Source organism: Prionailurus viverrinus, chromosome A2 (genome assembly GCF_022837055.1).
Source record: "Prionailurus viverrinus isolate Anna chromosome A2, UM_Priviv_1.0, whole genome shotgun sequence".
Taxonomy (NCBI): Eukaryota; Metazoa; Chordata; class Mammalia; order Carnivora; family Felidae; genus Prionailurus; species Prionailurus viverrinus.
This window is the reverse complement of record NC_062562.1, coordinates 75,981,562-76,005,861: the sequence shown is the minus strand read 5'-3', so window position 1 is coordinate 76,005,861 and position 24,300 is coordinate 75,981,562. Positions and strand designations below refer to the sequence as shown.

The window sequence follows — 24,300 nt, the reverse complement described above, 5'->3', positions numbered from 1 at the left end:
TTTTCTTTCAACATTCTTTTTTAAATTTATTAACAGTGGCCACAATCATTTTCATTATGCATAAAATAGAAACCTGTTTACACAATAAATAAACTTGTTTGATACCCTTATATAAGAAAAAGAATTTGAGGTTAATTGCCTGAGTTTTATAATTTGATGATGATGAAGCTGTATGAATTCTATATAAATTTATCAAATGTCGGGGTGCCTGGGTGGCGCAGTCGGTTAAGCGTCCGACTTCAGCCAGGTCACAATCTCGCGGTCCGTGAGTTCGAGCCCCGCGTCGGGCTCTGGGCTGATGTCTCAGAGCCTGGAGCCTGTTTCCGATTCTGTGTCTCCCTCTCTCTCTGCCCCTGCCCCGTTCATGCTCTGTCTCTCTCTGTCCCCAAAATAAATAAACGTTGAAAAAAAAAATTTTTTTAAATTTATCAAATGTCAACCACAATATTTATAAGTGTGACATTTCAAAGTTGCCTATTGATATTGATTGAAAGTTTCTCTATTTTATTCTCATTTTACTTTTATTAAAAATAAATTATAAGTATTTCATATATAAATATGAATTTCAAATTAACGACATTTCTAAGTATATTTATTTTTATTTTTTTTTTTAATTTTTTTTTAACGTTTATTTATTTTTGAGACAGAGAGAGACAGAGCATGAACAGGGGAGGGGCAGAGAGAGAGGGAGACACAGAATCGGAATCAGGCTCCAGGCTCTGAGCCGTCAGCCCAGAGCCCGACGCAGGGCTCGAACTCGCGGACCGCGAGATCGTGACCTGAGCCAAAGTCGGACGCTTAACCGACTGAGCCACCCAGGCACCCCTCTAAGTATATTTAAAAGTACTAACTATATCTCTATGTTTCTAAGTACATTCTAACTATATATTTTTTTATTTTTTATTTTTTTTGATAGAGAGAGACAGAGCACAAGTGGGGGAGGGGCAGAGAGAGACGGAGACACAGAATCTGAAACAGGCTCCAGGCTCTGAGCTGTCAGCACAGAGTCTGATGTGGGGCTGGAACTCACAAACCGCAAGATCATGACCTGAGCCGAAGTCGGGTGCTTAACCAACTGAGCCACCCAGGCGCCCCACATTCTAACTATATTTTAGACATGTAATTGTGTTTCTACTAAATACAAGCATGAAGCCCAAACTTGTTCCTGTTAGAGTTTCTATCAATTATGATCAGGGATTAAGGTTTAAAGTACTTAGAACTACAAAGATTAAAAAAAAACACATTTTCATTTCATTTTTGTTGCCAAGTAAGGGAAGAAAAGTCCACTAAACAGAAGCAAATACCTCTAAATTCAAGTTTTTTGTGTATCCGTGGACAGCAAGGGAACTTCCCATTGGAGCAGTTACAAGCTGACTCCTCTGGAGAATTTCTGCTTTGTCAGTAGGATCGGCTACAGACCACCCTCCATAGTGGATACAATTCTCCCTTTAGGTTCGAAATGGGGCAACTTCCATCCAGCACCCATTTTGTGTAAGACAACGTGCCAAGTACTTTATTCACAGTCTCTCATTTAATTCTGGTCTACTCTTTCTGAATACATACTGTTACCCCATCTTATGGATTAGGAAACGGAGGCCAGAGAATAATTACCCAAGTTCACATAAACAATAGGTGGTGGAGCCAGAGCTCCGGTCAGCTTGAGCCCAAAGCCCAGGCTCTCTGACCACACCCTTTCACCATCCGAAAAGGAAATGTGTCAACTCAGAAAACTTACCTGTCGGGATCAACTTGTTCTCAGACCAAACACTTTCGTGACAATTACAGATTGCCCATGAGTACTTTTTTTTGCTCTAAAGTGTACATTTTAGATGCATGTGAAGAGTCTGAACAAAATTTTTAATGAATATAAGGGCAAAAGGAGTATTTCTCAACTGATGTTCATAATGATATTGTTTTTTATTTGTAAGTATAATCTAATAAAGATATAAAATATTATCAGTGAATATTTGACCTTATAACTATATCATTATAAGTTTATATATTCAAGTTGCAAGACCATCCCACTTTTTTTACATCCAGGTATTTCTACTGAAAAATGAGAAATCATCTCATAGTCAGGCTAACAATATTTGAGGGAATGCTTACAACATTCTAATCATTTACAAACTGGTAACAATGAGTCTTAGAATTAAAAGTATTCTGCAAATCTGACCATTTGATCTAAAGTGATCTGCAGACTACATGGTAATTAATACATTTTTCTGTACTCTTGTTTTAATAAAGAACTCCAGTGGGTGGTAATTTGAATTCTGAAGAAGTGTTATTTCTGATGGCTGACCATGTCCCAACCCTTGTGGTAGTCATTTCCATATTTAATTTCATTTAGTCCTTGTAACATTTAGTCCTTGAGATGGTTCTTACACCGACAGAATGAATAGGTGGGAATTTAGCAAATATTAACCCTAGTGTCCCTATAAATTTTTAACTTTTTCTTTATTCTTTCTCTTTTCCAGTTTTTTTTCCATAATGCACATGTATTATTTTTATAATTTTAAGAAAGCAATAACCAGTGAATCAAAAATTACTTGCTAAAGGATGATTATACACAACATGATAGATTCAGATTCAAAGTCCACATTTTTCTCTGCACCACGGCCTCTTAACATATTTTTCAGAACCTCCTGAATTATATCTCTGTCATCAGTATCTAATTGGATTGCTAGAATTTACATGGGGGTATGTAGTCACTTGGAAAAAAAGAGAACCAGAAACTTGCTTCACAATTTATGAATTCACTTGTATCTGTGATCACAACCACTAAGGGAAGCAAAATATATAATTTCTTTTATTTTTTCAGTGTTTTACCAGCATTGTGAAAATTCTTGGGAAATTGTATTTGATTAGATCTGCTAAGCTAGAAACCTCCCTATGAGATGTTCCCCCTCATCCAGGCAAAATTGCATCTCTAAGACTAATGAAGAATGAACACATTTACTAGTCTGAATTTAGAAAAAAACAAACTCAGCTTATGACCTTCTTGAATATGTTTGCACAGTTAAACGTGTCCATACCTGATATGAATCACCTTGTGACAAAAGGACAAGTAATTTTTTGTTCTTTCTTTTCCACTGGTATTTTTGGAATCAAATAAATAAAATATAAAGTTTTTTAATAAACCTTTCAGCACAAAAATCTCACAGGGACCTAACATCCCCACCCTTCAAGGACCCCCAGTTGCTCCAGCAAGTTAGCTTCTTGTCAGTGTCGCCCACACAAGCTCAGGCGGCAACTACCCCCAAGGACTGGGACACAGTCACCTACCTCTCCAAGGATCCCGCTGCCATTTGTGACCAAACTGGGACTGAATCCTAGAATTCTGAGCCGGCACCAGCACCTAGCCTGCCGCCCCTGCATCGCCTGCCTCGCCTCCCTACGATATATGGAAGAATGAAAGAATATTTACCTGTGACCCTGAGCAGTGTGCCAGGACCGAACACTTTGTGGGCCCAGCCATACCCAGCCCACTGTCTGAAAAGCTTTTACAGAAATCTCCCTTTGTGCCCCTTTTAAACTGAGCCCATATTTTTCAGTATTTAAATAAATACGTAAAAACAGGCCCTGCTAACATTAAACAAAGATGAATCTCAAGCCAAATCACATTAGATATGAACGCAGTCAAGAATGGATGAACTGACCCCTTTCTGCCTGGGCAGCTGGGTTCTGTCTTTCCACCTCCCTCACCCGGGTTGGAGAGTATGGTTTTACCTTTCCTCAGTATTTTGCTGAATCCTCTAAACCTCTTTTCTTAAGAGGTTTTCATGTATCAGACCAGTTCTTTTCCTGGAGTGTAATTTACAGATACTATTTCTATAATGTTCAAAGAGGAACAAAAATAGAAATAGCATATTTGAATATTTAATAAATAAAAGTTAATCTTTTTACAGATATTTGTTGTTGTTGTTTCTTTTTTTTTTCTTTAATTTTTTTTTTCAACGTTTATTTATTTTTGGGACAGAAAGAGACAGAGCATGAACAGGGGAGGGGCAGGGAGAGAGGGAGACACAGAATCGGAAACAGGTTCCAGGCTCTGAGCCATCAGCCCAGAGCCTGACGCGGGGCTCGAACTCACGGACCTCGAGATCGTGACCTGAGCTGAAGTCGGATGCTTAACCGACTGCGCCACCCAGGCGCCCTTGTTGTTGTTGTTTCTATGTACTCGGGGTGGGTACCTGGTTTGATTGTAAAGTAAGTTCTTTCCAGAATCCCATTCCCACTGATGGTAGACCAGATGAGTTGTCCCAGAGTCTGAAATCTTAATGATGATCTCTTAACCAATTATTCTGAGACCCCTCTTTAGACTTGATTATATGTATATAATCAATATATATTGATATATATGTTGATATACCTATATTATATATATTGAATATATATATACCTATATATATATATACCTATATATAACATAGGTATATATTTATATATATTGTATATATAGGTATATAGATATAGATATAGATATAGATATAGATATAGATATAGATAGATATATCTATATATATACCGTTTCCAGAGCACTGATATAAAATCCTGAGCTGCTCATCAGGGGATCCTGTCTGGTCTGGTCTTTCTGCCACTGTCCCAGCCTGAGTGAAAAGGCAGCTGTGGGTCATGCGGCCGAGTCCTGCGTGTAGGTCACCTGCTCCAGCTCGTCTGCCAGAGTCAGTGTTTCCGGTGCTCTTGATGCCGATGCAGAAAAAGAAGACTGAATGCAATGGTGTCAAAAGAATTTGTCGGGTTTTTTTTTAAGTTTGTTTATTCTGAGAGAGGAAGAGAGAGAGAGAGAGAGAGAGAGAGAGAGAGAGAGCATGTGTGCCAGTGGGGGCAGGGGAGGGGCAGAAAGAGACAGAGAGAGAATCCCAGGCAAGCTCCCTGCGGTCAGCGCAGAGCCCGATAAGGGGCTCCATCTCAGGAATGCGGAAATCACGACCTGAGCGGAAACCAACAGACGCTTAACCAACTGAGCCACCCAGGTGTCCCAAAGAACTTGTCATTTTACAGAAACACTCTAAGAATCACACTGTGAGAATTCAATAAATGCATATTCAACAAGTCTGGCATGATCTTTTTGGGGGGAGAGGGACTATTTTAGTGCATTGTTTTTTAAGAAGCATTGTTTTCTGCATGAGCAGTAATACAAAAATAATAAGCCTTTACTAGTTAAGCATTCAACTAAAGAGTTGATTGAAAAGGTTAGGCTCAGAGGAGTAAATATTTAGAATTTAAAATATGGCTTAATCTTTCCAATATTACTTAATGGTCTACACCAGACTCTTTGGAATGGTTAAGTCTCCATTGGGTCTCAAACTTTGCCACAGTAACTCATCATGTGACTTTAAGCAAATAACTGAACTTCTCTGAGCCTCAGGTTCTTTTTTTTAATATATATTTATTCTTGAAGGAGAGAGACAGAGCACGAGTGGGAGAGGGTCAGAGAGAGAGGGAGACAGAATCCAAAGCAGGCTCCAGGCTCTGAGCTGTCAGCATAGAGCCTGATGCGGGGCTTGAACCCAAGGACCCCAAGATCATGACTTGAGCTGAAGTCAGGTGCTTAGCCGACCGAGCCAGCCAGGCACCCCTAAGCCTCAGGTTTTTTGTTTTTGTTTTTGTTTTTGTTTTTCTTGTGAAAGTGGAAAAAGAGGGTCTTCTGGGCAGGGCTGTTGAGGATTGAGATAAGGCACTGAAACTATTCAACGTGGTATCTGGCCCTCAATAAATATTTGCTAATACTATTATTCTCTGTAATGGGATGGTTTGGGGCCCCTTTATCCAATGTTCCACTAAACAAAATGTATGAATTTGATAAGCAATAAGTAGTACATAAATTAAGAAAGCAAAAGAGCTCATGAACCTAAGACATTCTGTGTCTCTGACGGCCACAGGCTGAAAAACAAGGGGCCCGACAAGCCACAATGTAGACTACTTGTCCACTAGACTACAAGCTTTTTGGAGTGTGGGGACTGTGCCTTACGTACCTTCTATCTTTAACATCGAATGTAGAAACTGTCTTCAATAAATGTCTGTTGAGACAATAAATGAACACACGAGACTGGAAAACCATGCAGACAGATTCTTTTCATGGATTCCGGAGCTGAAATGGTTTACTGAGCTCACAAGTTCCATTCCACTGGTCCATCTCTAGGCAATATCACAGGAGCCATGAGAGCACAAATTTTGACTAGTCTCAGCCTACCCTCTAAGAAGCTGGAATAAAGAATAAGTGGGAGAAAAAAAAAAGAGTAAGTGGGATTTATTGATGTTCTTTGGTCATTCCTGTAAGACCTAAATTTCATTGTACTGCTCTTGAAGATGAGACCAGAAGTCATCATACAGGCTTTGCAGGTTGGTAGAGAAAGGAGCACTCTTCATTAAGAACGGAGCATCAGGGGCGCCTGGGTGGCGCAGTCGGTTAAGCGTCCGACTTCAGCCAGGTCACGGTCTTGGGGTCCGTGAGTTCGAGCCCCGCGTCGGGCTCTGGGCTGATGGCTGGGAGCCTGGAGCCTGTTTCCGATTCTGTGTCTCCCTCTCTCTCTGCCCCTCCCCCGTTCATGCTCTGTCTCTCTCTGTCCCAAAAATAAATAAAAACGTTGAAAAAAAATTTTTTTTAAAAAGAACGGAGCATCAGAGGTACTTAAAGTGTTTCTCACTTAAAACGGGGTCTACAAGAAAATCTTCTTGAACTAACAATGTACAGCAATGTTTTACACACATATTTTAATTTCAAGACTGAAACTATCCTTTTATGAGGTGTGTTTCCTAAAGGTAGAATTTCAACCTTCTTATAAGCAGGGAGGAAAATAAGTTGTCTACAAGTAGTTTTGTTTCCATATAGAGTGACCAGTAGCTACAAAATTGCTGTCCATATGTTGATGTGATCCTACATTGTTTTTTTCTAAAAAATTCTGTCAGTTTTTCATTCACAGGATCCAAATAGAACAAAGTTACTTACCAGGAGGAGTTACTATGAGCCTAATTCCTTCTGAAGATATCTTGATCCAGCCTGGTTAGAGGTTATCACACTGGTTAGAGCTTCTAAAAAGATGTCAGCCTTCTTCTGAGCCTCATGGCATGACCAGCATGTAGAAACCTTGTTCTGGAGATTTGATCTTCCGGGTTCCCTTGAAGTCCTTGGATATAGGCTTCATGGCATCTGGTATTTTATTTTTCCTCAGATTAATTGACCCAAATATCTGGCTTTTTTGGAGGGAGTAGACATGAAAAAGTGCTGATAAAAAATGGAAATGATAAGAAAGAAAAAAAGAAAGAAAGAAAGAAAGAAAGAAAGGAGGGAAAGAAGAAAGAAAGAAAGAAAGAAAGAAAGAAAGAAAGACAGGAAGGGAGGAAGGAAGGAAGAAATGAAGGAAAGAAGTAAAGGAAAGAAAGAAATAAGTGAAGGAAAGAAAGAAAAGAGAAAGAAAAAAGGAAAGAAAAAAAGAAGAGATAGGGACCAGTGGTCTACCAAGGACTTTTATAAATTACCAGGAAAAGTGTTCAGAGAATTAAGACATTTTGATTTCCAGGTGTTCAAGTGTGTGAAACCGCTCAGACACCACATCAAAGGAAAAGCCCTTCTGTTCTCACAAACACCAGGTCTGCTCCGTTAGCAATTTTGGATTGTACTTCTGAAAGAGTATTCACTTCGGTAACTGAAAATGCAAATATGCCAACAGACATATACTTGAGTAATGGGAACAATGGTCTCCATTTTTTAGCAGCCACGTTTACCATTTGGCAACACAAATCTTTACCATGCAATGCACAATGAGAAAATAATTTCTATGATGACAATATTCTCCTGGAATAAAAGAAGAAATTTGTAGAATTCTATCTCCCATGGAAAAATGGATTTCTTATTAACACTAAAGTTTGAAAACAAACTCAGTTGTCTGAGATGTTGAAAGAAGAAGCCTCTTAGAAACTGTTCTGTGATCTTTAGATATGCAGGTGTAGCCCCACCTCTGTGGGTAACTAGCTTCGGACAAGGTATCTGCCATCTTTGGGCTCCCATATGCCCATTTGTTGTGTGGGCATTGGGCCATGTTGTCCAAAGGGACCTTCCTGTTCCAACCGCTTAGAAACCTGTGATTAAGAGCAGGGCGGTGTCTGCTGTGGCTGCTCAAGTGAGAAAGGAGTTGAGGGTTAGTGATAAAGCAGGTTTTCTTACAGGTCCTTCTGCTTGTGTGACAGAGTAAGATCCTAGCGGGCATAGGAGCAGGTGTCTTCATTGGATTTGAACACATAATTGATTATCAGGTAGAAGATTTTATGTCTTTCTTATGTGTGTCCAAGGAGGAGTTGGGCTTGTCTTGCTTGTAATCTTGATTGAGGCATATAGGATTCATCTCAGGTGCTCTATTTTTTGTTGCAACCAGTGCACTATGGCCTTCTCCAAGGAACCCCTAGACAGCTTGCAACCTATGTGCACTGTTCTGTGTGGTGTTCGGTTGTCGCAGACTCTGAGTCTGGAGTTCTCTCTCTGTCCAGCAAGAGAGTGAATGCAGAATTAAATGTGAGAGAGGCTAATGTCTGGGAGGAGACAAGAGCCCTGATTAAGGGTCCTTGCTCTGTATTTATCAGGATCAAAAGGGTTAAGTGCAGAAAGAGACAATAAAACAGTGATCGTTAACTCGTGTGTGAGAGAAAGGAGGTTTCAAAGATATGTGGTGTTACGGGTTTGGGTCAATACAAAACAAAATCCTGGTGCTGTGCAGATGGCTGTTTATAGCAGGCAGCGGGCACCCTGTCTGTTTATGTTAACTTACCTACTGGATAAGACAGATTGAGCATGCTACCTCAGGGTCAACAAGGCACTTTTTTTTTTTTTTTTTTTTTTTTTTTTTGCTAATTAGCTCCAGACAAGTTCACCCTGCTGTGGAGGTCTATCGCCCTGTTTACCCATTTATCTATTCTGGGCACTTCCATCCTGTGGCTGCTTTCTGCTCTAAGCCTTGTTAACCCATTGGTGCAAGCTCAGGGAATTCCTAAACTGATTCCCCACAGTCAGTTAAAAAAAAAAAATTGATCCTGAGACATTCTAATTTTGGTATCTTCATTTAAAAAGCAAAGGAAAGAGGGACGCTTGGGTGGCTCAACTGGTCAAGTGTCCAACTCTTGATTTCGACCCAGGTCATGATCTCACAGTTCATGAGTTCAAGCCCCCTGTCAGGCTCTGTGCTGACAGTGTGGAACCTGCTTGGGATTCTTTCCCTCCCTCTCTGCCCAACCCCTGCTCACATGAACGTGCACATACTCTCTCTCTGTCTCAAAAATTAATTAATTAATTTTTTAAAAAGCAAAGGAGAGAAATCAGAGGCACTTGAACAAGTTGAAGTGGACAGGAAAACAGTGAAGAGACAAGAAAGGAGTATAATCAACCTACAAACCCAAGCCAAAGATGCACAGAATTACGCAGTGTTGGCACTGCCAGTGAGTACGCAGAATTTCCTCAAAGAAGGGTCTTGAGTCAGGACTGAGGAGGCAGTGGAAGCCTTATTCATCAGAGTAAAGTACGGGGGAGGAATGACCTTGTCATTAAGATCCGTCTCAGTGTTATTTTATTATGTTCCTGGGATATAGAAATACTGGATTCCAGAACCTCACCAAAACACCCATGTTGTCATAACTCAACATTATCTTCCTTCAGGAGGCAATAACTTCACTTTTTCCTTTAGGTTTTGCTTCAAACACACCTACCCTTAAGCTCTGTTTCACTCTGAAGTTTAGATTTTACATCATATTTTGCAAGAGTGTGGGAGCTTAATGGCTATCCTGAGAATTGGAAGAAAAGCCTTACTACTCTATAATAACAAATGAGATAATAATCCCACCACATTATGCAGAAGTAGGTGCATTTTATATATGGGTAGTTTGTAGAAAGTTTACAAATTTGAGGAAATATTAACAATTACTATAGTTATTTCTTTAGATGCTATGATGTTACTATGCTGTGAATGAACAAAAATCTTGGAGAAGAAATATCTTTGATTTATTATCCTCGACTCTTATCCTCAACTCTTTCCATATCCACAATTCTTAGCATTTCAAAATGACGCATATTTTATTGTTTGAAGGACAATGTCAGATGTGACTTTTAATGAGTCCCTGAGAGCCTGTGTTAGCTGAGATGGCTCAGGGAAACCGTTCGGTTGTAATGGAAAAGGACACTGTGATGTGCTGACCCTGTGCTTGAACTGCCCTGTGTGGAACCTCCTTCAGTCCCCAGCAACCCTATGAGAAAGATTTGGTAACGTTCCTGGATTGTGCTGTCAGTTAAGTGGCTGAGCAGGAATTCAAATCCAGGTTTTTATCACTCCAAAGGCTTTATGGGGGCCCCCGGGTGGCTCAGTTGGTTAAGCATCTGACTTCAGCTCAGGTCATGATCTCGAGGTTCATGAGTTTGAGCCCCGCATCAGGCTCTGTGCTGACAGTTAGGAGCCTGGAGTGTGCTTTGGGTCCTGTGTCTCCTTCTCTCTCTGTCCTTCCCCTGCTCATGCTATCTCTCTCTCTCTCTCTCTCTCTCTCTCTCTCTCTCTCTCTCTCATTCTCAAACAAAGAAAAACAACAAAGGCCTTGTGGTTTTCATCATTCTCCTATTCATTCATTCATTCATTCATTATTCATACAAAGCCAGCAAACCATTTTGCACATTGGATATAGCTTCCTTCCCAGGAAGCTTCTCATAGACGGAGAAGCGGAAAATTCAGGACACTTACAAAAGCCATTCAGTCCCCAACAGTGATAAGAATCGAGTGACCTAACTGAAAGAAACATCACAGGTTGCATCCTTGGGCTCCTAGCGCAGACCTTGCTGAGGACACAGATGCAGGAGACAAGTCCTATATAGACAGTGGCCAGGTCCTTGGGAGCTAGAAAGGCGTGGGTATATGTTTTCGGGGGTGTGGCATAGTGGGAGGGCTTCTGTTCAGTGTCAGTGGCACATTTCTATACAGTGGATCCCAGCAGGTGCAGTCATACAGCCCAGCACATGCCTCATTAACTCGGTGTATCCTCAGGCTCCCTGGCAAATCCCTCTGTCCTTTCCTGGCTTCACATCTTTCCTCACTAACACCTTGTTCCTGTACATTTTCACTTGAGGAAATACACAGAATGTGTTTTAGAGGCTGGTCTGACATCATTCGATACTAGTGTATATCATACATTCGTCTTTTTTTTTAATTTTTTAACGTTTTTATTTATTATTGAGAGACAGAGAGACACAGAGCATGAGCAGGAGAGGGGCAGAGAGAGGGAGATACAGAATCTGAAACAAGCTCCAGGCTCTGAGCTGTCAGCACAGAGCCCGACCCGGGGCTCGAACTCACCAACTGTGAGATCATGACCTGAACTGAAGTTGGTCGCTTACCCAACTGAGCCACCCAGGCGCCCCTATTATACATTCATCTTTAAGACACCTGTTATTTGGCATTCTAAAAATGCTGTGATCCTTGGGGCATCTGGGTGGCTCAGTAAGTTAAGCATCCGACTTTGGCTCAGGTTATGATCTCGTGGTTCACAAGTTTAAGCCCTGCATCCGGCTCCGTGCTGACAGCTCCGAGCGTGGAGCCTGCTTTGGATTCTGTGTCTCCCTCTCTCTCTCTCTCTCTGCCCCTCCTCCACTCACACTCAGTCTCTACGTCAAGAATAAAAATAAACAAAAAATAAATAAATAAAAATGCTGTGTGTCCTTTTTCTTGGTAATGGATGGTATGAGATGTGTTATTAAAATGTCACCATTTGTATCTAAAAGAGAAACAAAAGAAACAATTAGCGAAATTTTGACATTCACTAAAATAGTACACATTTGTTCTCTATTAATGGAAAAGTTGGGGTCTAAGATTTACATTTTCTTCCTGAAGAATTCAAGGTCATGGTGGAATCTGTCAGGTTAGTTTGAATGACCATGTGGGCGGCCTTCTGCTGACTAGATTGTCCATGCTTAACACCAGCTTTCTTTACTGAGTGAAACGCCCCGTGGGTAGAGCCACTCACAGCTGCCAAGGGAGGCCACCAGGACCATCCGGGACAGGAGCCACGTTCTGCCAGCACTTGTCAGGAGAGGTGGTCGAATACGGGGCTGATCACCGCGCAGATCTGGTGGCTGTTGCCGTAAGAGGAAGGGGCGTTCTGAGCACACAGCTAAGAACCCACAGTATTTATCCCCAAAGTCCTGCAAAACAGGGCTATTAACCCACTTTATCAGCAGATTTCTCTGACCACTGGATGATTGTTACCGTCCAATGATATTGGTGTAAAGAAGCCATTTGTTTGTTAAAGGACTAAAGTCCTTTATGGTTTAACACAGAGAGTGGGAGAGGGAGAGAGAGGGGGGCAGTTCTTCGAGTTCTCTTCTGTGAGTTTTGATTACCTGCTTCCTCTCTCTCTCTCTCTCTGTCTCTCTGTCTCTCTGTCTCTTTCGTCCTTCCATTGCAGATTGCAGTTTGGGTAATTTCTAGTGTCCTATATTTATCTGATTCTCTAATTCTCTCTTTACATCTCTTATATCCACTGGTGAGCCTCTCAGAGCATTCTTCATTTCTGTTGCTGTGGTTTTTAGTTTTGCTTTTCCTTTTGGTTCTTTCCCATAGTTTCCATTTGGGACTTTCCATAATTTTCAGTGAATTTACCCATTTGATCTTCCATATTGTCCATCTCTCTATTGGATTAGAGCCTTGAACATATTAATCATAGTTATTTTAAATTCCTGATACTTCCACCATCTATCTGTAGTATGTCTCAGTCTGGGTCTGGTGACCGCTCTGGGCCCTCACACTGTGTTTCCTCTTGACTTGCTGTATGCCTCCAAGTGTTTGGTTGGAAGCTGGCCACGTGGTGTCGTAGAGTGGATACTGAGGTAAATATGTTTTGTGCTTGAAAACCAGCACACCTTTCCTTCTGCTCGGCCTTTAGTGTGGGGGTTTGGGTTAACTATGCAGGAGTTAGACCGGATCTGGAGTTGGTTGTCGCTAAGTTATCAGGGTTGAAATGTGTTGTTGCCAGAGTCCAGACACTTAAAAATTCTTTAGTTGTGCTTTGCCTTGGTCCCTTCACTTGTCTTCAAGGCTTCCGTTGTTCTGCTCCCCAGAGAAAGTCTATCTCTGGCTCTCTCTCAGCTCTATTCCGTGGTTACTTTTACTCAAGGTTTGCTGTCATGGGGGTGAAAGGTCAGGAAAGGACACATTCTCTGGTATTTTTATTAAGTCTCACTTCTAAGCAGATACAGTGAAACTGGATCTTAAGGACGTGGCCTTTGTACGAATTCCTGCCTCTATTCCTGAGATGGGACATTTTCTTTTTTTTTTAATTTTTATTTAAATTTCAGTTAGTAACGTACAGTGTGATATTGGTTTCAGGAGTACAGTCCAAGGATTCAGAAATAAAACATTTTAAATCCTTCTTCCCCCTCCCCCAGATGCCGTGGGTGCCCCCCTACTTCAGGCCATGGGTTTGATTTTGATGCCTAGCCTTCTGCAGATGACATCTTGTTACCTTGGGACATAGGGGAGATGTTCTGGAAAAAGTTTTGGTGGTCGCCTCCTTTGCCTTCCCTCAACCGCAGCAGATTCCACCGGCACCTCCCCTGCAGATGAAGTCACCTTTTGTCTCCAGGGGTAATGGGGTGGATGGGGTCTGGGTGGATTTCAGTGGTATTTGTTGTTCCCCTCCTGCAGCACCAAGGGGGAGGCTTTGTGTGGATTGTCCCTGGCCCTCCCTGCAAGAGTTTTGTGGGCTTCCTGGAGAAGAATCTTAAGAGGTGCTGGGAAATACCCTGGTTATGTTCTCAAGGATTCCCACTCCCCACTAGTCTATACTCAGCTCTCACTATTTCGTTAATAAATTCTACTTGAATCCCATGACCAAGTGAATATGTTGGACAACATCTGTGTAAGGCGAGCAAATGCTCACATCCTGTGTCTCTCTGCAAGTGTCCGTCTGTCTCCAATGTTTGAGTATGTCAAGCACCCTGCAACCTCACTTCTCTAATGGGCTCAGTCATTAAATTTCAGTTTGTCCTGCTTTTTTTGGATGTTATTGTAAGACGGGAACTGTGCATTCCCAGCTCTCTACGTCTCTGATCACATACAGGTCCTCTTTTTTTTTTTTTTTTTTTTTTGTATTTTCTTTACATTAAAATTCTATCAGCAACAGAACAGAAGAGATTTTAGGTGACTTCTGCCCACATTCTACTATTTCTCTTTCCCATTTTTTAATTGGGCTTCTTTTCTTAGTATTGAGTTGTGATATTTCTCTCCATATTCTGGACACCAGTCTTTTCTGATATGTCTTTTGAAAATATTTTCTTCTAGGGGCACCTGGGTGGTTCGGTCGGTTAAGCGTCTGCCTTCGCTCAGGTCATGATCTCATGGTTCATGGGTTTGAGCCCCACGTTGGGGTCTCTGCTGTCAGCACAGAGACTGCTTCAGATCCTCTGCCCCTTTCTCTCATTGTCCCTTCCCTGCACGTGCTCTCCATCTCTCTCAAAAAATAAACATTAAAAAATTTTTTTAAGTAGAAAATATTTTCTTCTAATCTGTGGATTTTCATTTCATTTTCTTGCAATTTTCCATTTTCCTTCTATGTATAGTATTGCAAAGAGCAGAAATGTTAATTTTTAGAAAGTCCAATTTATCAAATGTTTCTTTTATGACCTTGCTCGTGGTCTCCTATATGAGAAACCCTTGCCTTACCCAAGGTCACAAAGATTTTCTCCTGTATTTTCATCTAGAAGTTTTATTTTTTAGGTTATACATTTATGACTAGAATCCATTTTTAACTAGTTTGTGTATGTGATGTTTCACATCGATTGAGGTTTTTTCCCCAGATAGATGAACATTTGTTCCAGTACCATTTGTTGAAAACTCAATTCTTTGTTCATTGGATTTCCTTGGCACGCTGTTAGAAATTAGGTAACCATTTATGTGTTGTCCTATTTCTGGATTCTTTTCCTCTTATCTATCCATTTCTGCTTTTACCCAAACCCCACTGTCTTGATCATTGAGTCTTAATAGTAAGTGTTAGATCTCTTTTTAAAACTGGTATGGCAATGCTACGTCCTTTGCTTTCCAATATGAAATTTGCAACCAGTTTAGTGATTTCCATGAATAGTCCTCCTGGGATTTTCATTGGGATTATATTGAATCTACTTATCTGTTTGAGGAATGTTTGACATCTAAAATATGTTGAGTTTTCCAATCTATGGACATGGTATATCTCTCCATTTATTTAGTTCTTCTTCAGCTTCTGTCATTAAAGTCTTATTGCTTTCAGCATAAGAATCCTTCATATTTTTGGATAAATTTTTCTCTATGTATTATATATGTTTGTTGATATTGTTGTTGTTGCTGTTGTAAATGGTACTATTGGTAAATTTCAGTTTCCAATTGCGACTTGCTAGGACATAAATTGCAATTAACCCTGCATCTCACATCTATTTTACAGCTGTATAGTCCCCCATGGTGTGCATGTGCCGCATCTGGAACCCACGTTCTTAAACAGGGGACTATTTCTTCCATATACACTTATGAGAACATAATAGATTACATACCACTCTGTAATAATAATGTGCCTACATGTATGTGCACACAGGTATGTATGTGTCTGTGTGTACGTATGTCTCTCAAGGCTCTAGAATGCACGGTTGAGGATTCATCACAGGAAATACCCTGAATGTGTTTGCTCAGTACTGCTCCCTAAGATTCATCTATTCACACATCTGTTCAGTGACTGGGTACCGAGGCTGCATTACCGACCAGGCACGCGCAGACCCTGGCGAGGTCACAGAATCACACACAAAGGTGCTCCTCCGGGCACTTGTATCCCAGCAGCACCAGCCTCCATCTGCCTTCGTGTGGCACAGCACCCGGCCCTCGAGTCCTGTCTGGGACCGCAGTCGCCTGCCCTCCCTCCATCCCAGTCCCCTCATCATGCGGCCTGTGTCACCCATACTCCCTGGAAACCTCAGGACGAATTGCTGAGGGTTCCTGATGCACTCGGTTGTTCTCCACAAGCCCAGACAGCGGCTGTTATCAGGAGGCGATCCGGGCAACGGGAAGCTGGCGCAAGAGGCTGCCATCCTGCAGGTGCACCTGGTGGCCGTCTGCTTCTTTTTCTCTTGATTCTAGAACTGAGGTACCTGTCAGGAAGCACGGGGCGGGGCTGAGACTGAGGCTGGGATGGGGGCTGAGGTTGCCCACGTGCAAAAGGACCAGAACTGAAGAGAGGACTTGGGACCGACTTCCTGGCTCCTCTCATACATTGTACCCATTTGTCTGTGGCTCCATCTCTGTTCTGTGGACTTTGTAAAAAAGAATCACAGTGGAGAAGACAGGGTGTCTCAGTGCTGCCAATTTATTGCTTCCTTCTGTCTCTGAGCGGGTGTTGTAAGAGACCAAATGTGTATCCGATGCTCTAAAGTCTGATTCATTTTTGTTGGTACCAATTAACGGCTAAGTTAACAGATGCAATGTTGAGTACTGTACATATTGTATTTATCTTTTGTTTTACTGTGTACATAGATATTTCCAGTCGTGTCATTTTGATGACTAACCAGTGAGACAGAGAGAGAGAATAGAGCAGACTTTTCTCCAAATATTCATAGGAAGCATTGAATAATTTCTTAAGATTCTCACACAATCTGAACAGAGTGAAGAAGAAGCTCATTAGCCCAGAAAAAGGACAGATGACTGCTTGTAACTGGTCATCTTGTCTATCCAGGCTTTGCCTCCAAGGACAAGATGGAGACCCGAGAACCCTGCTTTCCAGAAGCCTCAGGTCAGGGTTAGGTGTGTGTGACAGCTGGTGTCAGGGAAGAAAATAGTGGGTCAAGCAAGGGCCACCCTTCCATGCAAATTGTAATAAGATTTCTGATTTATCTGGGGAATATTGGTCAGGTTGTGGCAACAGCAATCCCACCAGCCCATTTCCAGATAGTTAGATTGATGGGGGGGGGGGGGGTAAGTGGATAGATATAGATGATAGTGATAGAGATAGAGGGAAAGACAGAGCTAGAGCTAGAGATGAGATAGAGAAAAATAGAGATAGAGATAATGACATAGACATAGATACGTAGATAGAGATTGAGATGGAGACAGAGACAGAGACACAGGTATATCTTGTGCAGATAGTAATATTACAAAATGAATGAAGGAAGGTTTTTGTGTGTAAATGTCCCAATTATTTCCTTCTAGGACATGGAGGCAGAAGTGGAAAGGACAAGAAATACTGATAATTACTACCAAGTCCTTCCTCCAGGCTGCACGCTAAGCATTTGGATTTCTAATCTCATAACCTCACACCGTCCCTTCTCTGCTCCACAGAAGAAGGTTCTGGAGAAGCTCCAGCTCACCTCCTCCTCTCACTGCACCCCTTGGGTTACCAGGGTCTATGCAAATGCAGGCTTTTGTGGTTGTTGTTGTTGTTTTATTACATTCCCTATGACTATTTTCTCAAGGCTCTGAAAGGTAAACTTTGGTTTCTAGATTCAAATAACAGTATTTTCGTTGGTTCTTGGACGATTCTTTTTGGACACTAGTTTATCTTTTTCAGCTCAGGAAGCTTCATGGACTCAGTTGTTTTTAAAACTCTGTACCTTGTCCACACCACTCTATGTAGTTACTTCTTCCTGAACAGGGTCTCCCATAGCACAGAAGCCTCCTTTTTACTAATTAAAACATGGCACAACCTAGGCAGAAAATTAGAAAAAGGCGCTCTTTCCAGGCTCACACAGCCCTGCTCCAGGTACAGGGCGGGGAGGGCTCGGGATGGATTGTGGTCCCCACTGGTGCCCGCTCCCCCTTCACGCGGGCACCTTGAGCAGGGTGCAGTGGTTAGAGCAAATCCAGGCTACATCTCTGGTGTGTGGCAGGGAATGGGAGCGTTGTCATTGCTGAACTCACACGTGTCATCTCTTCCTCCTTCTGATGTTCGAAGAGGCACTAAACTTACCAATTGAAAATAGTTTCCTCGGTGTGCCTGGGTGGCTCGGTCGGTTAAGCGTCCGACTTCGGCTCAGGTCATGATCTCGCAGTTTGTGAGCTTGAGCCCCACATCGGGCTCTGTGCTGACAGCTCAGAGCCTGGAGCCTCCTTTGGATTCTGTCTTCTCCTCTCTCTGCCCCTCCCATGCTTATGCTCTGTCTCTCTCTGTCTCTCAATAATAAATAAATGCTAAAAATTAAAAAAAAAAAAGAAAATAGTTTTCTCTGGTTTATAACAGCCCCTTTCAGGCTAGTTCTGTCTCCTTTGTCCCCTTCCTCCTCCTTCTGTCTCCCTGTCTCCTGCTGCCATCACTGCACCCGGGAGGAGAGTTAGTTCTCACAGTCTCCCTGACGCCCTCTTCCAGCCCTCGGCCCTGCTCTCTGGATTCAGCCTCTCCCTCTGAATTGTCCTATGCAGTTACCAGCCCCGAACCCACCCCTACCGACTCACAGCACACCTTGGGATGCAAAGTTCCCACCTCAGCTTCTCATCCAAAGCCTGGCTGCTGCCTCCTGTGGTCCCCTCAGCGCCCTGACCCTCTCAGAGATGCTAAGAAGCGTTATGGATCTCCTACCTGTGCAGCCCGTGGGGACAGTCAGGGCTGGTTTGGGCTGGTCTGTGCCGATGTCTCCACTGTTGGTGGTGTTCCTCCAGGGCCGTGTTCCAGAAGTTTGACATTAGCCAGATGTTCTCAGAAGTTCCCTCCATGTGTCTAGGATTTTTTTTTTCTAAGTTTATTTATTCGTTTTTGAGGGAGGGGCAGAGAGAGAGGCGGGGAGAAAGAATCCCAAGCAGGCTCACCGCTGTCAATACAGAACTGGACTCAGGCCTTTATCTGATGACCAAAAGATCATGACCTTAGTCAATATCAAGAGTCAGACAACTTAACTGACCGAGCCACCCAGGCACCCCAGTTTTGGGTTTCTGTTGAAGAAGTTTCTATCCTCTCTGGGATAAGACCCTCAGAGACAAGGGAACCAAAAGGAACTTTCACTTACTCTCTCCTCACCATTGAGTACCACATCCCGGCCATCAGAACTAGCCCTTTCTCTCAGCATACACGCTAACCTTGATGACACCACATCTCCCCTTATCTCCATCTAGCACCTCTGGTAAAATCCTGTGTTCCTAGTTTACCAGGCTTACCCGCCAATCTATAAACGGGAGATTTGGAAATTTAGACAATCACTTTCTTTATCAAGTAAATCTGACTTTTAAGCTTTACTATCTCATGATTCACTCAAAACGGGAGCTTATGCTGGCCAAAGCCACTATCTCCTTCTATAGGTGCTATATGTCATGGTTTAGCCTGAACAGAGGAAGGACTCCAGGTGACATGATGTATTAGGGGAAAAAACTGTGCCAGAGACAAATTTCCAAAGCATCACTCTCATTGCATATTTTGTTTGTTTACTGAAGTCTGGCTGCGGGATTTTGAGCGTTCTCCATGTAGTTGACCTATGACACTTTCTGTTAAAACCAGTTCACAAAACAGAGAAGATTTTCTTCGTCTTTCCTCTCCACTTGCAGGAAGAGTCCTGGGGCAGACTGCCCAGAAAGGAACTCTTCCACAGTGACCCGTTGGCCATGGCTTCTTGTGGGACCCTCATACTGTCTTGACCAGTATACTGGCCTGGGGAGCAGGTGTGGGACAACCCGTATTTGCCCACAAGTGCCAGAGTGTATTCTTGTAAAGTTAACCTTCACCAAGAATATTTAAAGTGACCTAACAGTGCAATTGAAACACAATGGACAGGGGCGCCTGGGTGGCTCAGTCGGTTGAGCGTCTGACTTCGGATCAGGTCACGATCTCGTGGTCCGTGAGTTCGAGCCCCGCACCGGGCTCTGTGCTGACCGCTCAGAGCCTGGAGCCTGTTTCGGATTCTGTGTCTCCCTCTCTCTCTGCCCCTCCCCCGTTCATGCTCTCTCTCTGTCTCAAAAATAAATAAATGTTAAAAAAAAATTAAAAAAAGAAACACCATGGACTATTTGTTTGGAAACATTTCCAAACACCAATTCTTTCTTCCATGACATAGGTTTATTTGCAGGACTTTTATGATGATCACATGAGTTTCTGGACACACACAACATCTAGCTCATTATCTGGCAGCCATGGAGCTAAATGGACATGAATTCCATTTCATTCATTCCAATACTTAAATAAGTCAAACCAGCCATTTCAGGACACAGTTAGAGTAACATCTGGGGGTCGGGTACGATTGATAGCCATCACACTCCCTTTCCACCCATACAGAGGCATAACATAACAAGAAATGCATGAAATGCTTCGTAAGTGCTTATTGCACCAGGAATTCTCATTAAAAATGGCTATTATTATATTCTAATAAGAATTTTCTATTTATTATGGAACTGAGCTCCTTGAGAGAATGACTGTGCATTTTACGCTGTAGTTATAAACTAATTAATTCTGGTTTTGTTTTGTTTTTTGGCTGAGCAAGAAAATCCATCAGAGCAATCTGCTGACCCACAGACTGCAAATGCTAATTCTACCACTTTCAGAATATAACTGTAGATTTTTGGTAATTCCTTTATAACTTCAATTTAGAAGTTAAGAAAATAAAGGTTACAGAATTACTGCAGCTAGGAATGATCAGCTTGTGATTGATACAGTTAAATGTTGACTCATAGATAGCAGGAAAGCAGATAAGGAAGGACAGAAAAAATAGGTCAATTATGACAAAGGCAAGAGACTGGATTGTAGTTGACATTATGAAAGTGGCAGATGTTTATCTAGTTTCATTTAATAAGAATTAGGATTGTGTCACTACTGTGCACTTGTTTATTGTATTAAAAACATCAAGAACACAGAGTTGTATTCATTGTAATATTGGTTCATAAAGCACTATAATCATTTATCTACACAGAGATCTATTTACTTTATTCATTTTATTCTACTTAGGTGTTGATGATTTAATAAGCTGGCAAAGACCCAAGAAACCCTGCTTTTTCTGAAGGTCAAAAGCTTTACAAATAATGTACATGCTTCTGTCTACTAAATTTATCAACTGGAAAAGCACAGAATTAAATGATAATCTGTCAACACCTGCTCAGTTTCCTGTTTCACTACTGAAGGAACAGGGTACATCCTGTTCTGTTAGACATGGCACCTTGGTGGTTTTGTGGAAGGTGAAATGAAAAGGAACTAGATAAAATCTTCTCCCAAATCCCTAAATTTTTTACTTACTTAGGGGCAAACATAACCCACTTATTTGACTGTCTGCTTGAATTTCATTCTTTTGCTCCTCCAGATGGATGGTCTACCTCTCTTTACCTTGCCCCAGGCTTTACGAGGTGGACCCTCATGGACCGCATGGATGGTCTTCCTTATCCTTTGGTTACTGTTTGGAAGCGGTCAATGGAAGCATCAGGAGGAGGCTGGGAAATGGGAGCAGAGTGAGCTCAGGGTTCCCTCCATGACAGGTGGCCTTGGGTTGGCTGCAACTTCCCCTGGGCCCAACATATAGGGCCATCTACCCCAGAGAGAGAATTTGTGCTCAGGACCCAAGAGGTGTAGGTGAGAGTGGCCATTTCCTTTTATACCAATTAACCCACTGGAGGAATTTCTTTCTTTTCTCCCTGGTCTCTGGATCCACAGGCTTGGAAATCTGGTCCCCAAGAAGGAATGCTTTTGTCAGGGGACATGTGATGGTTCTTTGAACTTCAACTTCCATTGGCCAGCATTCAATGGATCAAGCAAAGATGCCCATTAGTGTGATCCATAGGGGTTAGTCTCCTGGTGCACAAGGCGGGGTGGAGAGAACATGAAGCATGGATCCTGGGGGTAAAACAGAATTTTTGGCAGAATCCACACTTTACGGCCCATCATCCATGCTTGATTTTTGACTGGAAGAGAAATCTGTGCCCCCAAAGAAGGGGACACACAGAGTCCTACTGAAAGTCTATCTTTTTCTCAGTTTCCAGGTAAAGAACACATGGGGCTGATTTTCTAGCAATCTTTCATGAAATGAAGTGGGTCATGTTTTCAGGCAATAAAAGGGCCAAACAATCTTGCTGAAGGAAATTGTGCGCAACGCTGTGGGAAATTCTACTGGAGACCATCTCATTCCTGGTTTCTGTTCATTGATGAAATCTTGCACTGTTAGTTAGACTCTTTCACGGGCAGGCGTGTCCTAAATACAAATCTCCCTCCACAAAACAGAAGCTCAGCGAGATAGAGGAGGAGTTAGTGAAACTGAGGATCATTAGATGTTCAGTAATCATTTTTACCAAAAAAATTTGAAATTTTAACTGAAATTTCATAAAGTTTGAATTTTCAACTAAAAATGTATTTAATTCAGCTTAGACCTCCTCAGAGAGCTTTTTCTCCCCCCCCCCCCCCCCCCCCAGCAGCAGGGGCTTTCCTGTTTGGGGTGGGAGGATCAGTAACATAGTTTTTCTTTTCTTTTTTCTTTCCTTTCTTACTTTCTTTTTCTTCTTCTTCTTCTCCTCCTCCTCCTCTTCCTTCCTCTTCTTGTCAAGAAGTTGACTAATTTTATAAGAAGTTAGTGAACATAGTGATATATTTTTGGTATAATTGTGCTTTAATACAGAAATCAGTCACACATTGTAGCAGTTAAACCTCTTCGCTTTACAGAGGAGAGAACAGAGGTCCAGGGAAGCTGGTCCCCAAATCCCATATGGAGTCACTTTCAAGGAGAAGGGGAAGGCGGAGGGCCCGGGGTCTCGTCCAGGGCCGATGCATGCACCTGCCCTGAGGATCATTTCCTCCGCAGGAGAGTGAGCCCCAGGCATGGGTGAGGGTGCTGCGAAGTCAGCCACACTGTTTCCTGGGCTTCTGATCAAGGAGTCTCTCTCTCTGCACAGGAACCAGCGGTGGGCGGGGTGGCAACTTAGAAACTGGAGTCAGGAGCTGCCTTCCAGTCTTGGCTTGCACCCATTTTGTGCGGAATCCCCAGAGAGTCTCTCCGCCTTGAAATTATTTGCACGACATTTTATTCCCACATTCTTCAGGGGATGTGGTCAGAATCTTAAATGGCCTGTCCATAACAGCCAGGGGTGCTGAGGGCTGACTCAGGGCAACCCTAGGGATCCAGAGCAAGTGGAAGGTGCCAGGCAGTCAGGGACCGAGGAATCAGAAACCTTTTTGCTCAGGGAGCAGAGCAGCGCGTGCAGCTGTGAGCTTCCCAGGCAGCACAGTAGTACACGCCCTCGTCGCTCTCCTCCAGCTCCAGCACGGACAGGTCACAGCTGTTGCTACCCTTGCCCCTCTTGGCATTGACTTTGTCCGCTTTCAGGCCCCCATCTTTCTGCACAAACGTTCCGGACATGTCCAGTCTGAGGAGCCTCTTCGGGGCCGCACCTTCCTGGTGGTGGTACCAGTGGATGTAGCTGACCTTGGTGCTGGCTTTGCACCACAGAGTGGCTGAGCGGCCTGCCTGCGCCACGACCATAGAGGGCTGCTCCAGGCTGATCGCTGCCCAGCTGCCTGCGAGGGGGACAGAGGTGAGACAGGAAGGCTGGGAACCTCAGGGCGTCCCACGCACCCGCACCGGGGAGGGAATCAGGACTTACCGGGAAACAGGAGGGTGCACAGGAGGGCGAGGGGACCCAGCATGGTTCTGCTTCCCACCTGTGGAGAGAAGCCCAGGGTGACTTCCCGGCTGCACCTGCTGGAAGGAGACTGACTGGGTGGGTGGCAGAGGGCAGGTTAGGGTCTGAGCTCTGTGTCCCTTAGGTGCCTGCAGGTACTGGGGAGAGAGGTGGGAAAGTGGGAGGGACCTGAAGGCAGAGTCAGATCTGACCACAAGGGGGAGAGGAACCATCAATGGTCAAGTGCTGAGAAATGGTGGAGCAAGAGCACCAGCAATAATAGTAATCCCTTCATTGGAAATGGACTACACCTGAGCACCGCACTGATCGCTCGATTAAATGAGATGTCACCCCGTATATGCTAGAATTGCTACTCTGTAAAAGAGTACAATAACAGGTGTCATCGCAGAAGCTCGGAAGGGAGGAAGGGCAAGGACTCTGGCTGACCATCCTCTGCTCGGGGACCACGTGCAGGGGATGCGAGGCTGTCACAGGAGCAGCTCCGAGAGCAGACTGTCCCAGACAAGCATGAGTGTCATGGTCCCAGAAAATCCTTGCTGGGACAGACGTGTCATGGTTGACACTTAAGGAAATATAAAACTGCCGTCACACTAGAATGGAAAGAGAATTCTTAAACAAAAAAAACTAACAAGAGAAATCTCCCCACAAATGTTAAAGAAACTATAAAACTACGGCACAGAAAAGAGCACAGTATTGACACCAGCTTTTATTTGTG

General features: G+C 43.0%; 1 gene segment (V, D, J or C); it reads right to left on the bottom strand.

The window, feature by feature from the left end:
* The window catches only part of LOC125161213 (T cell receptor gamma constant 2-like), a 38,323-nt gene extending 14,596 nt beyond the window's left edge, over positions 1-23,727 (bottom strand). Inside the window, 3 exon segments of the C gene segment in view lie at positions 6,971-7,024; positions 23,146-23,460; positions 23,547-23,727. Of these exon segments, the coding sequence occupies positions 6,971-7,024; positions 23,146-23,460; positions 23,547-23,589 (412 nt within the window).
* Between the last annotated feature and the right edge of the window lie 573 nt (positions 23,728-24,300).